Here is a 23266-nt window from a genome sequence, read left to right on the forward strand (position 1 = left end):
TGATAGTATTGGCGCATTAGTGAATAGGGAAAAGCAACTACAAAAGATGTTAAGCTGAATAGTCAGAGAGAGTAAGAAAGAAAGAGATCTATTTCCTGGAGATGGCATTTGATGCGTTATAGGATTAAAACAACAACATACGGCAAAACAACTACACATCTACAGTTCTTTGCACCCTCTCAGTTCTTGTAAAATCCATAGAATAAGGTATACAAAAAAACTTCGTTGTAATCATTTGTTCCGGCAGAGTTGAAAAGTTTGATTGTTTACATGACAATTTCACCTAGAAACATGGAAACGGATACAAAGGCATTGTGGTTGTAATTTACATTGAGATACCTTTGAGAATTGAACATTGAATAAAAGCTTCTCCATTGTAAAGTATTCAAATAATGGGAGGGACAATCTTGGCTGTGGCTGTACTTCCAAAATCAAAAGCATTGTAATTTAAAGATGTAAGCTGTCAAGGGTTTCCCTCACTCTCTAGAAGCCAACTATGATAAATGACATTCGCCTATAGGGTAAGGGAAAATTATTTTAATGGCACTTGAAATCTAAAAATCTACTTTTACATTTATACCAAATAAAACAGATGTTAGTGTCAAGTGGACTTCATGACATTGTTATTGATGTCATGTTCGGTAGATGTCCTGGTGGTTAGATGCCTAGAAGGACAGATTTTGGGAACATACAAACTAGAATTCTAATTGGATGTAAAATATTTTAAATTATAAAATAAATGTTATTTTATTTTATAATTAAATGTTTTTTGATATTGTAGAGGTCCAACAAATTTTGTCCAGATCGAGTCAGATTTAAATGTATGTGTATGGCCATAAAAACCTTTATATATAGCACCCAACACATTTGACGGATTTGATATAGTATCGAACATGTGGATCTACAAAGTGGTACAAGCTATAATATAGTCGGTCCCGTCCGACTTTAGATGCCTGGAAGGACAGATTTTGGGAACATACAAATTAGAATTCTAATTGGATGTAAAATATTTTAAATTATAAAATAAATTTTAATTTTATAATTAAATGTTTTTTATATTGTAGAAGTCCAACAAATTTTGTCCAGATCGAGTCGGGCATAAAAACCTTTATATATAGCACCCTACAAATTTGTTGGATTTGATATGGTATCGAACATGTGGATCTACAAAGTAGTGCACGGTATAATATAGTCGGCCCCGTCCGATTTAGACTTTCATTACTTGTTTCGTTTTCTTTTTTTTAATTTTGTTGTGCAAACGCAAAAAGCATCGAAATTTAAAATCAGTTTAGATTTTCTTCGAATTTGCTACCTTTGACACGAATTGTGGCCTTTACACGACCGACAAAGCCATCACGTGCTGAACGAATGCGGCTCTATGTTGACCCATTTCCGGCAAGCGCCATTTTGAGATGATCGACGCTTTGGTAGTTTTTAGTGCCAACATTACACCCATATTCAATCTTCATATTCGTTTTCCTGGTGTACCCTTCAAAATACCCCAGGCGCAGAAGTCCAACGGATTGAAATTACGGTTGCCACTCGTGCCAAAAGTAATCTACCAAAATTTGAACACATTTTTACCAAAAATCTACCAAATTAAAAAAATCTGTATAAATATCTCTAGGATTGTAAATGTGTAAAATTTCTATAGAAAATTTTCTTAACATTTTATTTCTACAGGAAATTTTGTCAACATTTTATTTCTATAGAAGATTTTGTCAAAATTTTATATCTATAGGAAATTTTGTCAAAATTTTATTTCTATAAAAATTTTGTCAAAATTTTATTTCCATAGAAAATTTTGTTAAAATTTGAATTCTATGGAAAATTTCGTCAAAATTTTATTTCTATAGAAAATTTTGTCGAAATTTTTTTCTATAGAAAATTTTGTCAAAATTTTATTTCTATAGAAGATTTTGTCAACATTTTATATCTATAGAAAATTTTGTCAAAATTTTATTTCTATAAAATTTTTGTCAAACTTTTACTTCTATAAGAAAATTTTGTCAAAATTTTATTTCAATAGAAAATTTTGTCAAAATTTTATTTCTATATATTTTGTCAAAATTTTTTTTCTATAGAAAATTTTGTCAAAATGTTATGTCTATAGAAAATGTTGTCAAAATTTTAAATCTATAGGAATTTTTGTCAAAATTTCATTTCTATAAAAATTTTTGTCAAAGTTTTATTTCTATAAAAATTTTTATCAAAATTTTACTCCCATAAGAAAATTTTGTCAAAATTTTATTTCCATAGAACATTTTGTCAAAATTTTATTTCTATAGAAAATTTTCTCAACATTTTATTTCTATAGAAAATTTTCTCAACATTTTATTTCTACAGGAAATTTTGTCAAAATTTTATTTCTATAGAAAATTTTGTCAAAATTGTATATCTATAGAACATTTTCTCAAAATTTTATATCTATAGGAAATTTTGTCCAAATTTTATCAAAATTTTACTCCCATAAGAAAATTTTCTCAAAATTTTATTTCTATAGAAAATTTTCTCAACATTTTATTTCTACAGGAAACAAACCCTTTTTCGGGAGGTTCAAGTGTAGTTCACTTTGGGTTGAGTGAATTACCCGAATTTATTCTGATAATTGGTTGATGGTTTTGCTGCAAGTAGAGGATGCTGATGAGGAATGTGGTAATTCCGAAACAGCTGTACATCTAACCATTTTGCAGTCTATGGGGTTTTGCCCAAATAAATTTGACAAGCATACTTTTCCTCTGTTGGTTAAGCTACACTTGTAGGTTAGTCAATGCATGGCTTTAAGCTGAGATCAAAAAAACAACAATAACGATTGAAGAGAAGCCAACAATAACAAACAAAACGAATTTTGTCAAAATTTTATTTCTATAGAAAATTTTGTCAAAATTGTATATCTATAGAAAATTTTCTCAAAATTTTATATCTATAGGAAATTTTGTCCAAATTTTATTTCTATAGAAAATTTTGTCAAAATGTTCATTCTATAGAAAAGTTTGTCAAAATTTTATTTCTATAGAAAATGTTTTCTAAATTTTATTTCTATAGAAAATTTTGTCAAAATTTTAATTCTATAGAAAATTTTGTCAAAATTTTAATTCTATAGAAATTTTTTTTTCTATAGAAAATTTTGTCAAAACTTTTCTATAGAAAATTTTGTCAAAATTTTATTTCTATAGAAAATTTTGTCAAATCTTAATTTCTATAGAAAATTTTGTCAAAATTCGATTTTTATAGAAAGTCTTCTCAAAATTTTATTTCTATAGAAAATTTTCTCAAAATTTCATTTCTATTGAAAATCTTGTCAAAATTTCACTTCTATTGAAAATTTTGTCAAAATTTTATATCTATAAAAAACTTTGTCCAAATGTTATTTCTATAGAAAATGTTTTCTAAATGTTATTTCTATAGAAAATGTTTTCTAAATTTTATTTCTATAGAAAATTTTGTCAAAATTTTATGTCTATAGAAAATGTTGTCAAAATTTTATATCTATAGGAAATATTGTCAAAATTTCATTTCTATAAATATTTTTGTCAAAATTTTACTCCCATAAGAAAATTTTGTCAAAATTTTATTTCTATAGAAAATTTTGTCAAAATTGTATATCTATAGAAAATTTTCTCAAAATTTTATATCTATAGGAAATTTTGTCCAAATTTTATTTCTATAGAAAATTTTGTCAAAATGTTCATTCTATAGAAAAGTTTGTCAAAATTTTATTTTTTATAGAAAATGTTTTCTAAATTTTATTTCTATAGAAAATTTTGTCAAAATTTTAATTCTATAGAAAATTTTGTCAAAATTTTAATTCTATAGAAAATGTTTTTTCTATAGAAAATTTTGTCAAAATTTTAATTCTATAGAAATTGCTCCTCGGCCGCTGCACCCAGAATATACGGATTACCAAAAATCCATAAACCAAACATGCCACTTAGACCTATCGTTTCCTCTATCAATGTTCCTTGCTACGGATTGTCAAAATACATTGGACAAATATTAAGAAAACTAGTATCCGAAAAATATAATATCAAGAATTCGTTACAATTGAAGAATAATCTAAAGGACTTAATATTGGACAAGAACGAAATTCTTGTATCCTTTGATGTCATTTCCCTATTTACCAATATTCCCATCCACACAGCCATACAAATCATTATGAAAAAATGGGATATCATTAATGATATAACTAAAATTCCCAGATCCAAATTTTTAGAGATTCTCAAATTTTGCTTAATGGATAATAATTATTTCATTTTTGACAACCACGTTTATAAGCAAGTATTCGGCATGCCCATGGGCAATCCTCCATCACCAACAATTGCTGATATTGTACTGGACAACTTACTTGACGAAGCACTAACGGAACTAAGGGAAAAAAATATTCATATCAAACACATATCGAAATATGTAGATGACATATTAGCCATAATTAAGATGGATGAAACAGATGAGATTCTTAAAGTATTTAATTCCTACCACACGAAACTACAATTCACTATTGAAATGGAACATAATAAACAAATCGCATATCTTGACACCAAACTTCACCACAGGGAAAATGAAATCAAATTTGACTGGTTTTCTAAAGAAACGTCATCTGGACGTATCATTAATTTTAATTCGACACAACCAAGGAACCAAATAACTAACACAGCAAAAAGCTTAATTCGCCGAATACTTTCAATTAGCGATGAGGAATTTCATGGAAAAAACTTCAAAATAATCTCAAGAATTTTATCGACAAACTCATTCCCGAAGAAACTAATTGAAGAACTTATAAATGAAATAAAGGGGAAAATTAAACACGACTCACAAGAACTTGACGTAATCAAAGGCCATAATGACGCAACAGCTGAAACAGTTTTTTATAGTGTACGTTACGTACCTGGACTAACTGACAAAAAGCATCTGAAGCCAATAATACAAACAAACAACATATGTTTTGCATATAAACCCAACTCCACACTCAGTTGCATCTTCTCCAAAGTAAAATCCCCAATTGACAAACAACAACAAAGCAATGTTGTTTATGAAATTCCATGCAGAGGCAACAACAATGAACCCTGCGATCTCTTATACATAGGTACAACAAAACGCAATTTACACACAAGGGTAAATGAACATCGAATGGACATAGAAAAGAAAAAGGAGAGTACAGCTTTATCACAACATATATTGCGCCATGGACACACAGCTGATTTTGAAAACGTACGCATACTAGAGAGGGAAAATAAAGAGAGAAAGAGACTAACCTTAGAAAGTTTACGAATACAACAAAATATTGACAGAACAATGAATGTTAAAGAGGACACTGACAATTTAAGCGTTAGTTACAGAGTTGCAATATCTTAATTGACTGTGATACTAAATCTAAACTGTGTTTTGTTTTCATTTTATATTAATTTTAAATTCATATCGTTTGTTTACAATTTATGTTTAAAAACTGTGATATAAGTAATATAAGTCTTTAAATGTAAATTTTGAGAAAATAATTTGTAAGTTGAAATGTTTAACAATCTCAATTAAAAAAAAGTGTAATCTTTAAATTTATTATTTTTCAAATAGACGAAATCCCCTGGAAGAAGTCAACAAGTATTGACGAAACGTTGGGATAAAAATGTAAAAAGGTTTTCTTCTTTACATCAATGAATTTAGGTCCAACTAGCTAAATAAAACATAAAAGGAACAGAAAATATTGACCAATCAAACAATTAAACATAAGAAAATGTTTTTTCTATAGAAAATTTTGTCAAAACTTTTCTATAGAAAATTTTGTCAAAATTTTATTTCTATAGAAAATTTTGTCAAATCTTTATTTCTATAGAAAATTTTGTCAAAATTCTATTTCTATAGAAAGTCTTCTCAAAATTTTATTTCTATAGAAAATTTTCTCAAAATTTCATTTCTATTGAAAATCTTGTCAAAATTTCACTTCTATTGAAAATTTTGTCAAAATTTTATATCTATAAAAAACTTTGTCCAAATGTTATTTCTATAGAAAATGTTTTCTAAATTTTATTTCTATAGGAAATGTTTTCTAAATTTTATTTCTTTAGAAAATTTTTTCAAAATTTTATGTCTATAGAAAATGTTGTCAAAATTTTATATCTATAGGAAATTTTGTCAAAATTTCATTTCTATAAAAATTTTTGTCAAAATTTTATTTCTATAAAGATTTTTGTCAAAATTTTACTCCCATAAGAAAATTTTGTCAAAATTTTATTTCCATTGAAAATTTTGTCAAAATTTTATTTCTATAAAAGATTTTGTCAAAATTTAATTTCTATTGAAAATTTTATCAGAATTTTATATCTATAGAAAATTTTGTCAAAATTTAATTTCTATTGAAAATTTTGTCAAAATTTTACTTCAATAGAAATTGTTGTCAAAACTTTATTTCTATAAAAATGTTGTCAAAATTTCATTTCTATTAAAAATTTTGTCAAAATTTTATATCTATAAAAAAACTTTGTCCAAATGTTATTTCTAAATTTTATTTCTTATTTTTCATGTTAGCCTGAAACCGAAACAGGCGATTAACGTCCAAATGCATGATATTTAAATTTTACAATTAATTATTTTTCGAGCTTTGGGAAAATTACGTCAATGAATTTGATCTATCTAAAAGAAAGCGCCAGATACAAATCTATACACGCCTATTTAATTGTAAAATTAAATTTTATTTCTATATAATTTTTTTTTAAATTTTATTTCTATAGAAAATTTTGTCAAAATTTTCCTTCAAGAATTCTACCAATCTACCAAACATTAAAAAATCTACCATTCATGGTAGAATTCTACGAACTGTGACAACCGTGATTGGCAGCCGGAAATGTTGGTGGCCATTGTGCGGTAGAAATGAAGCGATGAACCTTGGTTGACGCGCCGAAATGTTTGCCAGTACTGTCATTAGGATATTCGACGTTATTTTCAGCTCACGGTGGATGAGTAGGTATCGACCATCGACGGCCCACATCATTACGATGGCGGATCTTGAGTTCTGGTAGCTAGTCAATGGCAACTAAACAAGTGGATTTCGGTCAGGTCAGGCTCTACATTTCAGATTATTACTGCTATTGTTAATGTATTTTTTGTCCACTTTCTGAACGTTATAAAACACTGTCAGAAACTTTGGCTAATAGGGCCAAATAAGTGCATATTAGACGAAGGATATGTCTAAGAACTATTCTTTCAAACCCTCGTCTTCGGTTCTGACCCAAAGCTCATACTAGAGCCATTTTTGATGTCGGTTGGGATTAAACTGACACCTAGACTTTCATTACAAAAATTTGTTCACAGACAGATGGACATCGCTAAATCGATTCATGTGGCGGTCCGAAGCAATATTGCTAAAGATACCATGTGTTTATTTCATCTCCTTCTAGGTGTTGCAAACATATGCCTTGACTTCCAATATAGGGTATAAAATGTGACTAATATTATGTTGATTTAGCCAAGTTCCGTTTTACAGGTGAATTTTTAAATGGAATCTTCTTTTCACAAACAATTTGGTTAATTTCTTTAGATTATTTTTTCAAAATTTAAAGCAAATGCTTTACCCCCATTTTCAGGAAGCTCCGTTAGTGCCACGCTAGCTAACGAACTTTTAAACCGTACTATGGACATGTCTCTAATCTTGCCTATATACTCTATATGTCAGTTAAGAACTTAACTACTAAACATTTTTCAGTTAAAGTTAACCGGAGAGAATATATTTTGATTTTACTTTCTGTTAACTGGGAGTTAAAGTCTAAAGGAGACACATGAAAACGGCCGTTAGTGTTTTAATTTTGATTGCAACTAAATCCCATTAGACTGACGATCATTTTCGAATTTCCACATTCTCTCTACTTGCTAATGAATCAAATTAAATTCGGTAAAAACCACTGCGAATTCAACTAGAACATCCCGAAGAAAGTTTTGCTTTGATATTCGTACTTACCTTCATCAATTTGTGCAAAATTGCTTATATATTGGCCTTGGTTTTGACTTAAATGTTCGCAATCTTGTTTTTTCTGGTTTCTTTTTTAGATCAAATTTATCTTTTAAAATTTTTTTTTATAGACAACTTCATTTCAAACGGCATTGGACTCAAAAAGTACCATGGATTTGTGATATGTGTGCCAGAGAGTAAGCCATCCATAGCGATGCCAACTCAGCAAATACCACAAAACCCTCTACTGGTAAAAATGTTTGGGTTGGATGCAAACGACTACCAACCACACAACCACTTCAAAATGGAGTCAAATAAAGACCAAACAAGTGAAAAAAGTGAAACCACAAGCAAATTCAATTTGGTAAAATTCTATTCAAATGCTTCATGAAACACAGATATCCGCCCATCTCTTTTTCTTTAAAAAACATGGGTGGGCTAGAATATTTATTGCCCTAGAACACTTGAGTTTTTCTATAGCATAAATCGTGGAGTCATTTCGCCATAGTTTTCCTCCTTCAATAATAGAATGAAAGTTCCCATTGAAAGCGCTTTCATTGTATTTCATTTGTTAAGTTTTTCTATACTCAAGTCTGATAAAGCTTTCTTTTGAGTTATATTCCAAGAAAATTGGGACATTTCCTATTTAGAAATAAATCAATAGAGGATAGTGACCATGTCAACATGGAGAATCACTTGATAAACTTTCTATGGTCTAATACCACATTGTCTAGACCTTAAAAAATGTGTGCCATAACAAATGAATTTAAGAGCTTGCCATACTACATCGCATCAATAATAAAATGGTAAAATGTGAAGAAAGTTAGTCAACTTAATTTTAATAGGAACTTTTTCTCAAAATTTGATTTCTTAAGGATATTTTGCCAAAATGACATTTCTATAGGAATTTTTTTTTTTCAAAATGTCATTTCCACAAGAAATATTTTTAAAATTTCATCAAAGTATACAAAAATTTCGTTCTGGTCCAATATGAAGTTCTGTAGGTTGTTCTTCAGTTGCAACGAATTCTTGATATTATATTTCTCGGACACTAGTTTTCTTAAAATTTGTCCAATGTATTTTGACTGTAGCAAGGAACATTGATAGAGGAAACGATAGGTCTAAGTGGCATGTTAGGATTATGGATTTTTGGTAATCCGTATATTCTGGGTGCAGCAGCTGAGGAGCAATGTAATTTCCTTTTTTCCCATTGATCAATAAAGTTATATTTGAAGAATTCGTTGACTAGGTTGTTATTCTCCCGCTGTAGTTTTGATGACGCGTCTACTCTAGATACTATATAAGTGTTTTTGTCTGATAATAATTTGTCCATATTTTCTTGATATCCTTTCTTAAACATAGCCACTGATTTATTACCTTTATCAGCGCGAATAATTATTATATCCTTATGTCGTCTCAATAATATGCGAGTTTTCTCAAAAATTGTCAATATAAATTTATCCCTTGTCGTCTTTTTGAAGTTTCTCTTTAACAAAGTAATTCTATTAACGAGTTTTAACCTACTGATTTCTTTTGATTCCTCATCCTCCATATAATGAATGCATTGCTCTACATCTGCTATCACATCCCAGCAAAAAAAGAGCTTCCAAAAAAGTAGTTTGAATCGCCAATCTGTGATCCGGAAGTAGTGCAAACTTGGATCATCTCCAATGAATTTTAGGATTTAGGACGGAAGTACACCCTTTTTGGATCCTTTGCATTGTTTTAGAAGTTGTGCCGTGGAAGTTAATTTGAATGAAGAAATTTAAAAAGCGAAAAAAAAAAAGTTTTCATCCAATTTGTTTTATTACACAATTATTTTCCTATTATCTAATTTTTACAATGTGAAAAACTTTTTCGCTCCGGTCAGGGGTTGAACCTGGGTTTGCTGGCACCATAACAGAATGCCTTAGCACACTCAGCCACAAACGCCAATTAACATAAAGCGTCAAATGTTTCAAATGTTTGTGATATGATCGTAATACGACACCAAGGAATAACATTATAATTGCTTCTCGAGATGTTCTTTATTAGTATCAACGAAAAAATAAGAAACGCAGGTTCAAATCTCACCAGCGGCATTTTTTTTATCAAATATTTTTCTAAATTTTTTTTTTATGTCATGCATCGTTTTTATTTTTTTATTTGCGGCATATATTTTCATATAAATATATTTTTTGCATTAAAAATCAACAAAAAAATTAAAAATTCTCATAATTTGTAAAACCTTCTCAAAAGAACTTCCATGGAAGCAAAAAAGTCAAACGGCACAGGTCCAAATCCCAGCGGGGATGAAATTTATTTTTTTTTTATTATGTTTTTACTTTTTTTATTAATTTCTATTTTTTTAGTTTTTAATAGTTTTCTATTTTTTTGTAAAATTTAATTATACAAAATTGCACTTAAAATAGCCTGATTGCGTTCTTTCTAATACTTGTCCCCAAGGACTGCGCCGGAAGTAGAAAAAAATCATTGGGGGATCCCAAGATGCGCTTTAGAAGAAATGTTTGTGCACTTGTCCAAAAGGGCTGCATCGGAAGTGGAAAAAAATTATTGGTGGATCCCAAAATGCGCTTTAGAAGAAATGTTTGTGGACTTGTTCAAAAAGACTGAATCGGAAGTTGAAAAAACTCGATGGGGGATTCTGGGATGGGATTTAAAGAAATGTTTGTGGAACAACTTCCAATTTTTTTGCTGGGATGTAATGTTGAAAAATGTTTTTCACTGACAGGCAAAGCAAATTTTCTACCAAGTGAAAGTATCCATTTACATTCAGACGTGATTATCACATCTCTTTTATTTTTTTGTCAAATTTTTTATTTCTACAGTAAGTTTTCTCAAAATTTTATTTCTATAGGACATTTTGTCAAAATTTCATTTCTATAGGCAATTTTTTCAAAACTTCGTTTTTATAGGAAATTTTATGAAAATTTCATGTCTATAGGAATTTTTGTCAAAATTTCATTTCTATAAGAAATTTTGTCAAAACTTAATTTCTATAAGAAATTTAGTCAAAATTTCATTTTTATACGAAATTTTATGAAAATTTCATTTCTATAGGAAATTTTATGAAAACTTAATTTTTATAGGAAATTTTATGAAAACTTCATTTTTATAAGAAATTTTGTCGCAATTTCTTTTTTATAGGAAATTTTGTAAAAATGTCATTTTTATAGGGATTTTTTTCAAAATTTCATTTGTATAGGATTTTTTTTAAGTTTAATTTCTAAGGGAAGTTTTGTCAGTATTGAATTTCGAATGGAAGTTTTATCAAAATTTCATTGTGATAGGAAATTTTGTCAAAATTTCATTTTGATAAGAAATTTTGTCAAAATTTCATTTCTATAGAACATTTTATGAAATTTTCATTTTTAAAGGACATTTTATGAAAATTTCATTTTTATAGGAAATTTTATGAAGATTTCATTTCTATAGGAAATTTTTTTCAACATCTCGTTTCTATAGGAAGATTTCTCAATTTTTTTTCTATAGGAAATTTCTTATAGAAATTTCATTTCTATAAGAAATTTTGTCAAAATTTTATTTCTTTAGAAAATTTTGTCAAAATTTAATTTCTATAAGAAATTTTGTTAAAATTTAATTTTTATAGAAAATTTTATGACAATTTCATTTCTATAAGAAATTTTATGAAAACTTCATTTTTATAAGAAATTTTGTCGCAATTTCCTTTTTATAGGAAATTTTCAAAAAATTTCATTTTTATAGGGAATTTTTTCAAAATTTCATTTGTATAGGAAGTTTTGTTAATTTTGAATTTCGAAAGGAAATTTTATCAAAATTTCGTTTTGATAAGAAATTTTGTCAAAATAGAACATTTTATAAAATTTTAATTTTTAAAGGACATGTTATGAAAATTTCATTTTTATAGAAAATTTTATGAAGATTTCATTTCTATTGGAAAATTTTTCAAAACATCTCATTTTTATAGGAAGTATTCTCAATTTTTTCAATGATTAAAGAACAAAATCAACAATAACAAAACAAAATTTCATTTCTATAGGAAGTTTTGTCAAAATTTCATTTCTTTAAGAAATTTTGTCAAAATTTTATTTCGTTACAAAATTTTGTCAAAATTTTATTTCTTTAGAAAATTTTGTCAAAATTTCATTTCTATAAGAAATTTTGTAAAAATTTCATTTTTATAAGAAATTTTATGAAAATTTCATTTCTGTAAGAAATTTTATGAAAACTTAGTTTTTATAAGAAATTTTGTCGCAATTTCTTTTTTATAGGACATTTTGTAAAAATTTCATTTTTATAGGGAATTTTTTCAAAATTTCATTTGTATATGAATTTTTTTCCAAGTTTCATTTGTTTTGTCAATATTGAATTTGGAAAGGAAATTTTATCAAAATTTCATTGCTGTAGGAAATTTTATCAAAATTTCATTTCTATACGAAATTTTATCAAAATTTCATTTTGATAGGAAATTTTATCAAAATTTCATTTCTATAGAACTTTTTATGAAATTTTCATTTTTAAAAGACATTTTATGAAAATTTCATTTTTATAGGAAATTTTATGAAGATTTCATTTCTATTGAAAATTTTGTCAACATCTCACTTCTATGGAAATTTTTGTCAAAATTTCATTTCTATAGGAATTTTTACAAAATTTCATTTCTGTAGGAAACGTTATCAAAACTAGGAAGTGTTCTTGAAATTTCACATCTATGGAAAATTTGTTAAACATATAATTTTATTTAATTTCTATAGAAAACTTGGTCAAAATTTCATGTGTATAGGAAAGTTTTTTTTTTATTTTTTTAGGAAATTTTTATTGTATTTAAAAAGGCACGTTTGGCTAGTTTTAAAATTTCCATAATTTTATTCTGTTTTACCTTCATTATTAATATTCCAATGAAATTCAATACTCTGGCCATTATCATTCCTTTTTTCTTGTTAAAAAATATTAAATTCATAAAGCAAATCCTTTGGCAAACCTCTCCTAATTATATTAACATGGGACACTGAGGGCGACATCCAAGTTATCTTTATTTTCATTTTCTTGCCACAAAATTCATTTCGTGTCGAAAAATAAGTGAAAGGTGTTCCTTCTTGGAAATGATTTTGGTTGTTACAAAATTACAAAATAATTTGCATTTGTAGCACATGGACATGGCTTGGTTGTCTATCATTTGCTATTCCAGGCACATCGACACTTACTCCTACACTCCTAGTTGGGAATCATCGCCTTTGACCCACTTCATAGTGTTTAATGTCATAGAGCAGGGTGACATACATAACAAGCTATGATTTTGTCTATCATTCACCATGTCCTGCAAAGATTTTTTTATTGTTTCAAAAAAACAGCACCAGAAATCCTAAAGGTCCTTCTGTCTGTTGAGGTTCGAGTAAATGTGTCAACAGACCGAAACGTGTAAATGAGTAACTAATGTTTCAATGCCATCCAGTTGGAAGAAAAATGAAGTTCCATTTTGTTTTTTGGCAAAGAATTTGGGCTTGATATGACGTTGATATCTAGCTGAGAGACATAGTGTATGAGAAAGAAGGAAAGTGAGACAGTGAGAGGATAATGCCATAGCATAGCATACGATACAAGGTTAAATGTTTTGTAAAATTTTAAGGTTTTAGTGAGAGTAGAGTGACACTTCAAATGTTTACAAAAAAGATGTTCTTTAATTTCGAATCCTCATTGGTTGGTAAAATGGATTGATTGGATGCAATTTTCCAGAAAATTACCATTCTCTATCTCTCCTTTGCTTGGTTATCTACTCTAGTAGACTCAGTCTAACAATCTCTTCATTCATTGTGAAAAATATCCCAAATAAATGTAAACATTCATATGTCCAGTTTGGAGAGAACTGATGAAGATGTCAAAACCAAAAACAACATATTTGAGAGGTCCAAATTTGTTTGGACTAGTATCCTTATTTACACAACACATGATCTTAAGAGCAGCATACATACAAGAAATTATGAAATTTGAAAAATCTTTCGATTGCCGCCCTAAGTTATGTTAGGTTATAGTGGCAGAGTATTAGTCCAGACACTCTTTGACATTTAGTCTATTTTGATACCACAGATGCTAAACGTATGAGTAGTGACACCTCTTGAGAAGATTTGTTACCAGTATTACAGGAAGGAAATAAACTGCAGGTAAAAAACTCAAGAACTTACCCACGCCGGTTCCACCGATTAGCGTCCTATTCTACTTCATTGCTCTCCTAGTCGTCATTTTCTGAAAAGTTACCAGTACTAGTGGAAGGATATAAGGCTCAGGCAAAAACTCAGGAACTTACCCACGGCAGTTCCTATTCTCTTTCATTCCTCCCCTAGTTGTATTCTTATTTGGGTTCTTATGTTACTTGTATGTAGTCAGCGTACAAGCAAAATAACAGAGACAGAGTCAGTATTCCCACTGATCTCTCGATTGTAGTCCTAAGTTATGTTAGGATATAGAACCATCGTGTTAGTCTAGGTTCTCATTGACATTCAGTTTATTGTAGTACCACACAGCCAAAGAAAAAATTCTTTCCTCCTGAACGAAATTTGTATTTCTTATAAAGCATTTATTTAACAGTAAATAAACTCGAATTTGTGGCTAGCATTGAAACGCTTGTCTCTAACATTTTTTATTTACTCTCAAAGAAACTTCGCTTGTCTAAAAATTCGTTCCTCAGAAAAGGAAACTATTATTTCAGCGCAGATGCTGGATTTGTAAGTGAAAAAAAATCTCAGGAATGTTGCCAGTATTACTGGAAGTAGATCTGCGGGAGAGTAGCGTAAGGGGCATACTCGCCTTCATCAGGTCTTCTGGGTGGATGTTTTAAGTAATTTTAAGGAAAATGGATAAATGGAAATTCTAGAGCGAAACCATCTCAGGACAAGGAATTTGAGAAAATTTCCTCTAGGAATCACAATGGACCTAAATTTGTCTAAGTGGACATCAATCCGATACAAGAATTGTTGTCATCCTCTACAACCTAGCCTAAGGGCTTGAAGTCACATCTCATCTTCTGGATCCAAACGCCATTATTTCATAAGTTTTTAGATACACGATTAGAATCTGAATTCTTCAATTGCCAACAGAGATTTTTAAGTTTTGCTTCTTGGATTAACTCTGTTGTTGCTTTGATTAAAATTCATTCGTTTTCAGTTCCCCGTAAATTCTTAATTAAAGAATGAATTTCCTTTTGTTTTTCTTGTATAATCTAGTCCTTCCTGCAGTCATCTACATACCTTCTTAAAATGGAAACATTGTGCTTAGTAAACAGCATTGGTGAAATGTTTCCAATTACTAAGTCTGTGTCATGCCAAATTGATGTGGGATAATTTTTCAAAATCAAATTTGCTGATTTTAATGTCTCACAGTTCCAGTTTACAAGTTCCTGGCAATACGGCTATTTTTTCACCATTCGCAATTATTCGATCTAATCAATGAGCAGTGTAGTGTACAGTCCTTTCACGTGTTCATGCCTGGTTGATTGTTTCCAATTTTCCGACCATGAAAGTTTTGCAAACAACTCTTCTCGATGAAAGTGTATAAAGTTTCAATGCATCGTTGTAAAAACGAGGGTCATATAATCACTACTAGAAGAGTTGAGGTGTAACGCAATTTTGCCATATAATAAAGTTGACATCAACCGAGTCGAGACCTTTTTTATTTTGGTTTAAACGTATGACCTTGTATTTGAAAGATAGGTGTAATAGTCATTTAATCACGACCAACTATCTTCAGCTGAATTTATGACTCATATATATCACCTTGACTAAGCCCATCATACATTCCCTCTATCTTAACTGGACTGCTATGTCCTTCTATCCTTTCGATCATTTGTTTGTTAGCTCTCCATCAATGGCAATCCATCCATTCATTCGTCCGTGTGTCCATTCAACCATTTACACATCCCAGCATCAACATGGCAATCACATTGCTCGAAATACGGGTGAAGATGAAAAAAAATATATATATTATGGTGTTGTTGAAATTTTTACAGAACTTTTGACAGTTTCATGGTCTATTGAGGTTTATGTTTATGACCATGGCCCTTTTTTTTCTTGGCCCATAAGGGTAGGCAGTATCTCATCATTAAGGAGGAATATACATAGCATGGGATTATACACTCGGCAATTGGGGATAATGACCATGGTAATGATAATACTGCTGTTTTACGTATAGATGATGATGATGGCTGTGTGTTATCATGATGACCATATGCAATGTTTGTATGCTTATCTCTGTGTGAGTAGGTATGTGTGTTTTTGTGCTTCGGTATTTTGTTTTTCTTATATGTATACTGGCCTCTTGCAAAATATTTGCTTTGGTGTTGATGTTGGAAGTAAAAATTGTTTATTGATAAACTCTCTATGGGTTTATTTGCAATTAGTGTTTGTGAATCTGGAGACCAATAGATTTCATAAATAATACACATGAGCCCAACTTAGAGAGAGTGAGAGAGAGAGAGTGATAGATAACAAGATAGTTTACAACAAGAGACTTATAATGGAAACATTACACATCATCCACACTAGAACAACAAAACATATGAATCATAAAGCAGACATAGATGGACGAGCAAGCAACTATTGTTTGTTGGTATATGGTATGAACCAAATCCAATGCAAAAGAGAAGAGGACAGTGACAAAATATACAAAAAACCAAACAGGTTGATAAATACAAGGATTGCCTTTTATATTTTAGGATTAGAGAACGAAAAAAAACTAATTATCGCAAATAGCTTTATTTGTTTTACAAAATATTGCTCATTTTTGCATGCGCTCAAACGAATTGTCGAAGCTCTTTTACCACACTGATTGAGATATCTCCAAAACATGCAATCTGAAAGCCTCAATCGCTTCTTCACGTGTCGAAAAACGTTGACCTCTTATTTTATTTTTTAGGTAATATTTTTTCACCAAAATATTACCTATTACAATTTTAATTAAATTAAAAAAAAAAAAATCAATGAAATATTTAATTCATTCAACAAATTTTTAATTAAAACAAAAATAAATCATAAGAATTAACAATATCAATTAATTTTTTAATGACTTTTATGAGTGATACTATCATTTCTGTGATTGCAGATATTTTACTTAAAAATTAATTGGATCAACTAATTTCGTGATTGAATCCAAAAATTGTTTATTTGTGTATGATATTTGTGGTAGGATTCACGCACATTCACGATCAGAAATGTCTCGACTAACGAAAAATCTAATGACTCACGAAAACTCACGCAGCTCACAACAAATCGCTCTTTGAACAAAATTTTAGTAACTCACCATAGAGTCGTACACAGAAAAAAAAAAACAAGTAAGTAAAGTAGAAAGTCGGGCGGGGCCCACTATATCATACCCTAAACCAGCCTTACTAAATTAGTAATCATAAGCATTTGTAGGGTAACATTGACGTAGGTCTGGGAGATAAACCGCAGTTGCATATTTGAGAAAATGAAGGAGTACATGTTTATGGGTGCTTTGTCTCAATCTGACTATAGTTCATAGTCAGTATTGCCAGGGAAAATATTCGGTTTACTCTACAAGGATAAAAAAAGTTCCCCACTTTCCCATACATTCCCAAACAAGTTTCCCTACAATATTTTTCGTTAAATTTAAACAAATTTTACAAAACCAAAATGGTTCTAAGTACTTTATTATCTTAAAACATGAAAATGCAATGTATATAACCTAGAAAATAAATTTGTATTACCACCACGGTTGCTACAGTTGGTAGAATTCTACCAAAAATATCATTTTTTTGTTAAATCTCTAAGTAATAAAATTTTGGAAAAAGTTTCTATATTTTTTTTGCATTGTTGTTGTTTTTTATTGCAGCTTTAAACCATACATTGACTAAACTACAAGTGTAGCTTAACCAACAGAGGAAAAGAATGTTTGTCAAATTTATTTGGGCAAAGCCCTATAGACTGCAAGATGGTTGGATGGACGCACGTTTCGGAATTACCACATTCCTCATCAGCATCCTCTACTTGCAGCAAAACTATCAACCAATTATCAGAATAAATTCAGGCAGTTTATTGGGAAATTTTTTTTATTGTGAAATTTTTCTATAAAAATAAAATTTTGATAATAAATTTTATAGAAATAAAATGTTGAGACGAAATTCCATAGAAATAACATTTTGAGAAAATTTTTATAGAAATAATATTTTGAAAAAAAAAAAATTCTATAGAAATACAATTTTGACAAAATTTTCTATAGAAATAAAATGTTGACAAAATTTTCTACAGGAATAAAGTTTTGACAAAAATTTCTATAGAAATATTTGTGGTAATCTTCAAATTTTGTTAGATTTTTGTTGGCACGAGTGGTAACTGTTGTTACCACACATTGTTAGAGATAAAGCCTTGCCGGCTTCTAATTTCCTCCTCTAGAGCCACCAAAATGAAAAAAAAATTACAAATCGTGTTGATTGAAAATGTCCCTACATTGTGGTGCTACGTTCCTACAAGACCCTAAATATTGGAAAAACCTACATATAGGGAATTTCCCCTACTGCTAGCACCTACGGAGTTAGTATGTCACTAATATTGAACCCATTATTAAACAAGTATATATGGCTGTAAACAAGTAAACAAGTATTCGGCCAGGCCAAATCTTATGTACCCCTCCACCATGGATTGCGTAGAAACTTTTACGAAAGACTGTCATCCACAATCGAATTACTTGGGTTGTGGTATCTTAAAAAAAAACATCGTTTTCTAAATCGTGACTTAGTCCATACGTGGTAGAGAGCCAGAATTGAAATATGGGGGTCGCTTATATGGGGACTATATACAATTATAAACTTGATATGGACCAATTTTTGGTGTGATTGGGGATCGATTTATCTGAGGGCTATATATAACTATAGACTTAGTTGGGCATGGTTTTTAACGGCCATATGCTAGCACAATGTAACAAATTTCAACTGACTCGGATGAAGTTTGCTGCTCCAAGGGGCTCCAAAACCAAATCTCGGGATCGGTTTATATGCTATATATGATTATCATACACTACCACCACGTACCAAATTTCAACCAGATCGGATGAATTTTGCTTCTCCAAAAGGCAACGGAAGTCAAATCTGCGGATCGGTTTATATGGGGGCTATATATAATTGTGGACTGATATGAACCAATTCCTTCATGGTTGTTGGATACCATATACTAACATCACGTACCAAATTTCAACCGATTCGGATGAATTTTGCTCTTCCAAGGGGCTCCAGAAGTCAAATCTGGTGATCGGTTTATATGGGGGCTATATATAATTATGAACCGATGTGGACCAATTTTTGCATGGTCATTAGAGACCATATACTAACACCAAATTTCAGACGGATCGGATCAATTTTGCTTCTCTTAGAGGCTTCACAAGCCAAATCGGGGGATCGGTTTATATGGGGGCTATATATAATTATGAACCGATGTGGTCCAATTTTTGCATGGTCATTAGAGACCATATACTAACACCATGTATAAAATTTCAGCCGGATCGGATCAACTGTGCTTCTCTTAGAGACTTCACAAGCCAAATCGGGGGATCGGTTTATATGGGGGCTATATATAATTAGTGACCGATGTAGACCAATTTTTGCATAGTTGTTAGAGACTATATACTTACACCATGTACCTAATTTCATCCGGGTCGGATGAAATTTGTTTCTCTTAAAGGATCCGCAAGCCAAATCGGGGGATCGGTTTATGTGGGGGCTATATATAATGATGGACCGATGTGGACCAATTTTTTCATAGTTGTTAGATACCATATACTTACACCATGTACCAAATTTCAGCCGGATCGGTTGAAATTTGCTTCTCTTAGAGTCCCCGCAGGCCAAATTTGGGGGTCCGTTTATATGGGGGCTATACGTAAAAGTGGACCGATATGGCCCATTTGCAATACCAACCGACCTACATCAATAACAACTACTTGTGCCAAGTTTCTAGTCGATAGCTTGTTTCGTTCGGAAGTTAGCGTGATTTCAACAGACGGACGGACGGACGGACGGACATGCTCAGATCGACTCAAAATTTCACCACGACCCAGAATATATATACTTTATGGGGTCTTAGAGCAATATTTCGATGTGTTACCTACGGAATGACAAAGTTAATATTGGGGGTATATGGTGGAGGGTATAAAAAGAGAAAATAGTTCAATTAGTGTGGGCAATAAATCCAAATTTGTACAAATCGAGGAATATTCTTATGTAAGAACTACAAGTACGTATAAATACGATCGGCTAGTACATCCAAATTTGAAACTTGAGTAACATTGGTTAATAAATAAGAGTACTATGGAAAATCGAGCGATGACTATATATGGAAGCTATATGTAAAACCAATTTGCATAATATTTTACGGGTTTGATTAATACCACAAAAGGTTACCTTGTGGAAAATTTGAGTAACATCAGTTAAGAAATGAGGACTCTATGGTCAAACATAAGGTTATTAGATGCAAATTTTTCAAAATCGGGCGATACATATATGGGAGCTATATCTACATCTGAAACGAGTTCGATGAAATTTCGCACATACCGTTAGTAATATAGATTACTGGATCTTGCCAACTTTGAGTAAGATCGGTTAATAAATAAGGCTTCTATGGCAAAATTTGGGAAAATCGGGCTATACATATATATGGGAGCTATATCTAAATTTGATCCGATTTCTTAATAATAATTGCGACCGGAATTCTGTGAAAAACAAATACATGGACAGACGGACGGACGGACACCAAGCACTATACTATGGGAGCTATATCTAAATTTGATCCGATTTCTTCCAAGTTTAATAGCGTTCGTCCTTGTGCCCAAAAAACTCCCTGTACCAAATTTCATTTAAATCGGTTTATAATTGCGACCGGAATTCTGTGAACAACAAATACATGGACACCAAGCACTAGATCGACTCACGAGGGGATTCTGAGTCGATCGGTATATATTTTATGGGCTCTAAAATCAATATTTATGGTAGGCAAATTTTTTGGCAGATCAAACTTATTATACCCTGACCACTATGTGGTTTAGGGTATAAATATCACCAAAATATTTCCATTTAAACATTTGAAGTTGAACATTTTTTCCATTAATTAATTATTTAATGGCTATAATTTAATCAAGGTAGAAACATTAACTTGAGTCAATGATTGAAAATGTTTATATTGGTAATTAAAAAATTAATTGATACAATTAACTTTTTAATCAAACTAGAAACATTAAGTCAGTTAAGAAAGTAATTGAGAATGCATTTTGCAAGCAAAATCAATTAAATTTTTTAATTGAATCAATTAAAATTGCATGAGGACCTGATTGATTAAAATCGAGAATGTTTTTAAACCCCTTACATCGTACAAACTAAACAATTTAATTAAAATTAAATTTTCCGAAATTCGCACTCACGAAAAAAAATTATTTACGTGACTAATGCACGACAGTTTCGTAGGTTGATCAAGCTCACGCTGCACACTTCTAGTCTGAGACCAATATGTCGATATGTTGCCAACGTATTGATACAACCCATCGTATACTGGGGACGTAATTAGTTTACATAGTATTTATATTAATTGGAGGGATGTATTCCAAGCGGTCTACCCATCTCGTTTAATTTTTTGGGCAAAATATGTGTTCTTCTCTGCATGTAAAATTTAATAAATTATTCATATGAAAACTTAAATTTCCATTTAAGCTAAGCTCTTATAAAATTACAGTTTCAATTATAAAGCTTCATTATTATTAGTTTTTGGTTCTTTGTTACAATTCAATTACATTTAGTGTACAAAGGATTCTGTCTCTAAGCTTTTTTAATTATTCGTAGAAATCCTTTGTAAATGCCTTCATTAGAGAAATAAAGAAAATTGCTTTATTGTGATGAGAATGATACACGACAAAAAAATATTTTATTTTCTTTTAAATAATATTTTTGGCAAGGAAATGATCTTTTAACGAATAGTTTTTAATGACGAAAATTGTAATTGCTAACATAGCTACTATTACTAAAGCCAATTTAATTTTATTTTAGTTCATGGAATTTATTATGTTTCAGTTAAAATTTCTCCAATATGAGAAGGTTTAATGGATTATAATAATAATTTGTGTTTGTTAATTAAATGAACTAAAAAAGAGAAAAAAAATTTTTGCTCAAAAGCATAAAAATTTACACATTTTCCTTCCTACACTGAAAAAAAGCATACTCAGTTCCAAAGATTTTGTCTTTACTTTAAAAAATTTGGTATTGATTCCGAGCCAAAGCAGCGGAGAATACAAGTAAGGATACTTTTAAGACACAATTCTCTATTAAATTTGGGTTTTGTGTACTTGCTTCTAGGAAGCAAATTTGATTTTTTCGCTTTCTCAGCTTTTTTTCTTCATATGCTATCAAAGTCCTTTAAAAACAAGTTAACGGCAACTTTATTTTCCAAATTAGGACGACTTCCAGTAGAAATTATGCTATGTTTGAAGTAAAAAACTTCTTTAAAATAAAGTTTTGAAAAACATGTCCTATATTTGATCGATTTTTTGCTTTGTAGTCAGATGCAAAAAGACAACAAATTTAAAGACAATTTTATTAAATTTAAAGAATTTTTCTGAAGTATTAAAGTCAAGTTGACATTAGCCTATAAATTTTTTCTTTCATGTTAAGATACACATTTTTAAGTCAAATCACTTAATAATAAGGACAATACGACTTCATTGATAAGTTTATCGACTTTTGGACAAGGAAAATAACTCTATTTTAGAGAAATGTGTCTTCTATGCTAAGCAAAATTTGTATTCGTATTCTAAAGACATGAAATCTTTGACCTCACGACAATATTTTTTTAAGTGTAGTTGTTGCACGTTTTTGGAGTGTATACATAGAATTCATTTTTTTGTAGAGCTGAATATTTTTTGAGTGTATTTGATGATTTCTTGACAAAATAATGAATACTATTTTTATGATAATAACTACACGTTTTGTTTGTGTGTTCCTAATGAATATGTATTTAGGTACAAAATCTCCCTACTTCTCCTAGTTTAAATTGTTTTTGTATATGGTATAACATCACTTATTTAACCTACGTTTTTCTCTCTCCCTGTCCCTCTCCCTCTCTTGGTTACATTGCCATAATGAATAAAAAAAAAATTCTCCTCTTAGATGATATGTCGATATGTGTGTGCGTATACATATATTGCAAGCAGGTTCTATGCTTTTGGTTTGAGAGATACAATTCATTAAAATCATTTGCATGGAATTGTTTACACATTACCATAATTTACTTCTCTGTAATCTTTAATATTTGTATGAATGTGTGTGTGTGTGTTTGTGCATACGAGAGTATCACATGAAATGAGCACGTC

At 30.1% G+C, this 23266-nt stretch overlaps 1 protein-coding gene across 1 annotated transcript; it reads left to right on the forward strand.

Annotated features, from left to right (window-relative positions):
* Nucleotides 1-3924: 3924 nt before the first annotated feature.
* Nucleotides 3925-5352, forward strand: LOC142231304 (uncharacterized). Its single transcript, XM_075301919.1, has one exon. The coding sequence runs from the start codon at nucleotides 3925-3927 to the stop codon at nucleotides 5350-5352; it is 1428 nt and encodes a 475-aa protein (XP_075158034.1).
* Nucleotides 5353-23266: the final 17914 nt, after the last annotated feature.

Source organism: Haematobia irritans, chromosome 3 (genome assembly GCF_050003625.1).
Source record: "Haematobia irritans isolate KBUSLIRL chromosome 3, ASM5000362v1, whole genome shotgun sequence".
NCBI lineage: Eukaryota > Metazoa > Arthropoda > Insecta > Diptera > Muscidae > Haematobia > Haematobia irritans.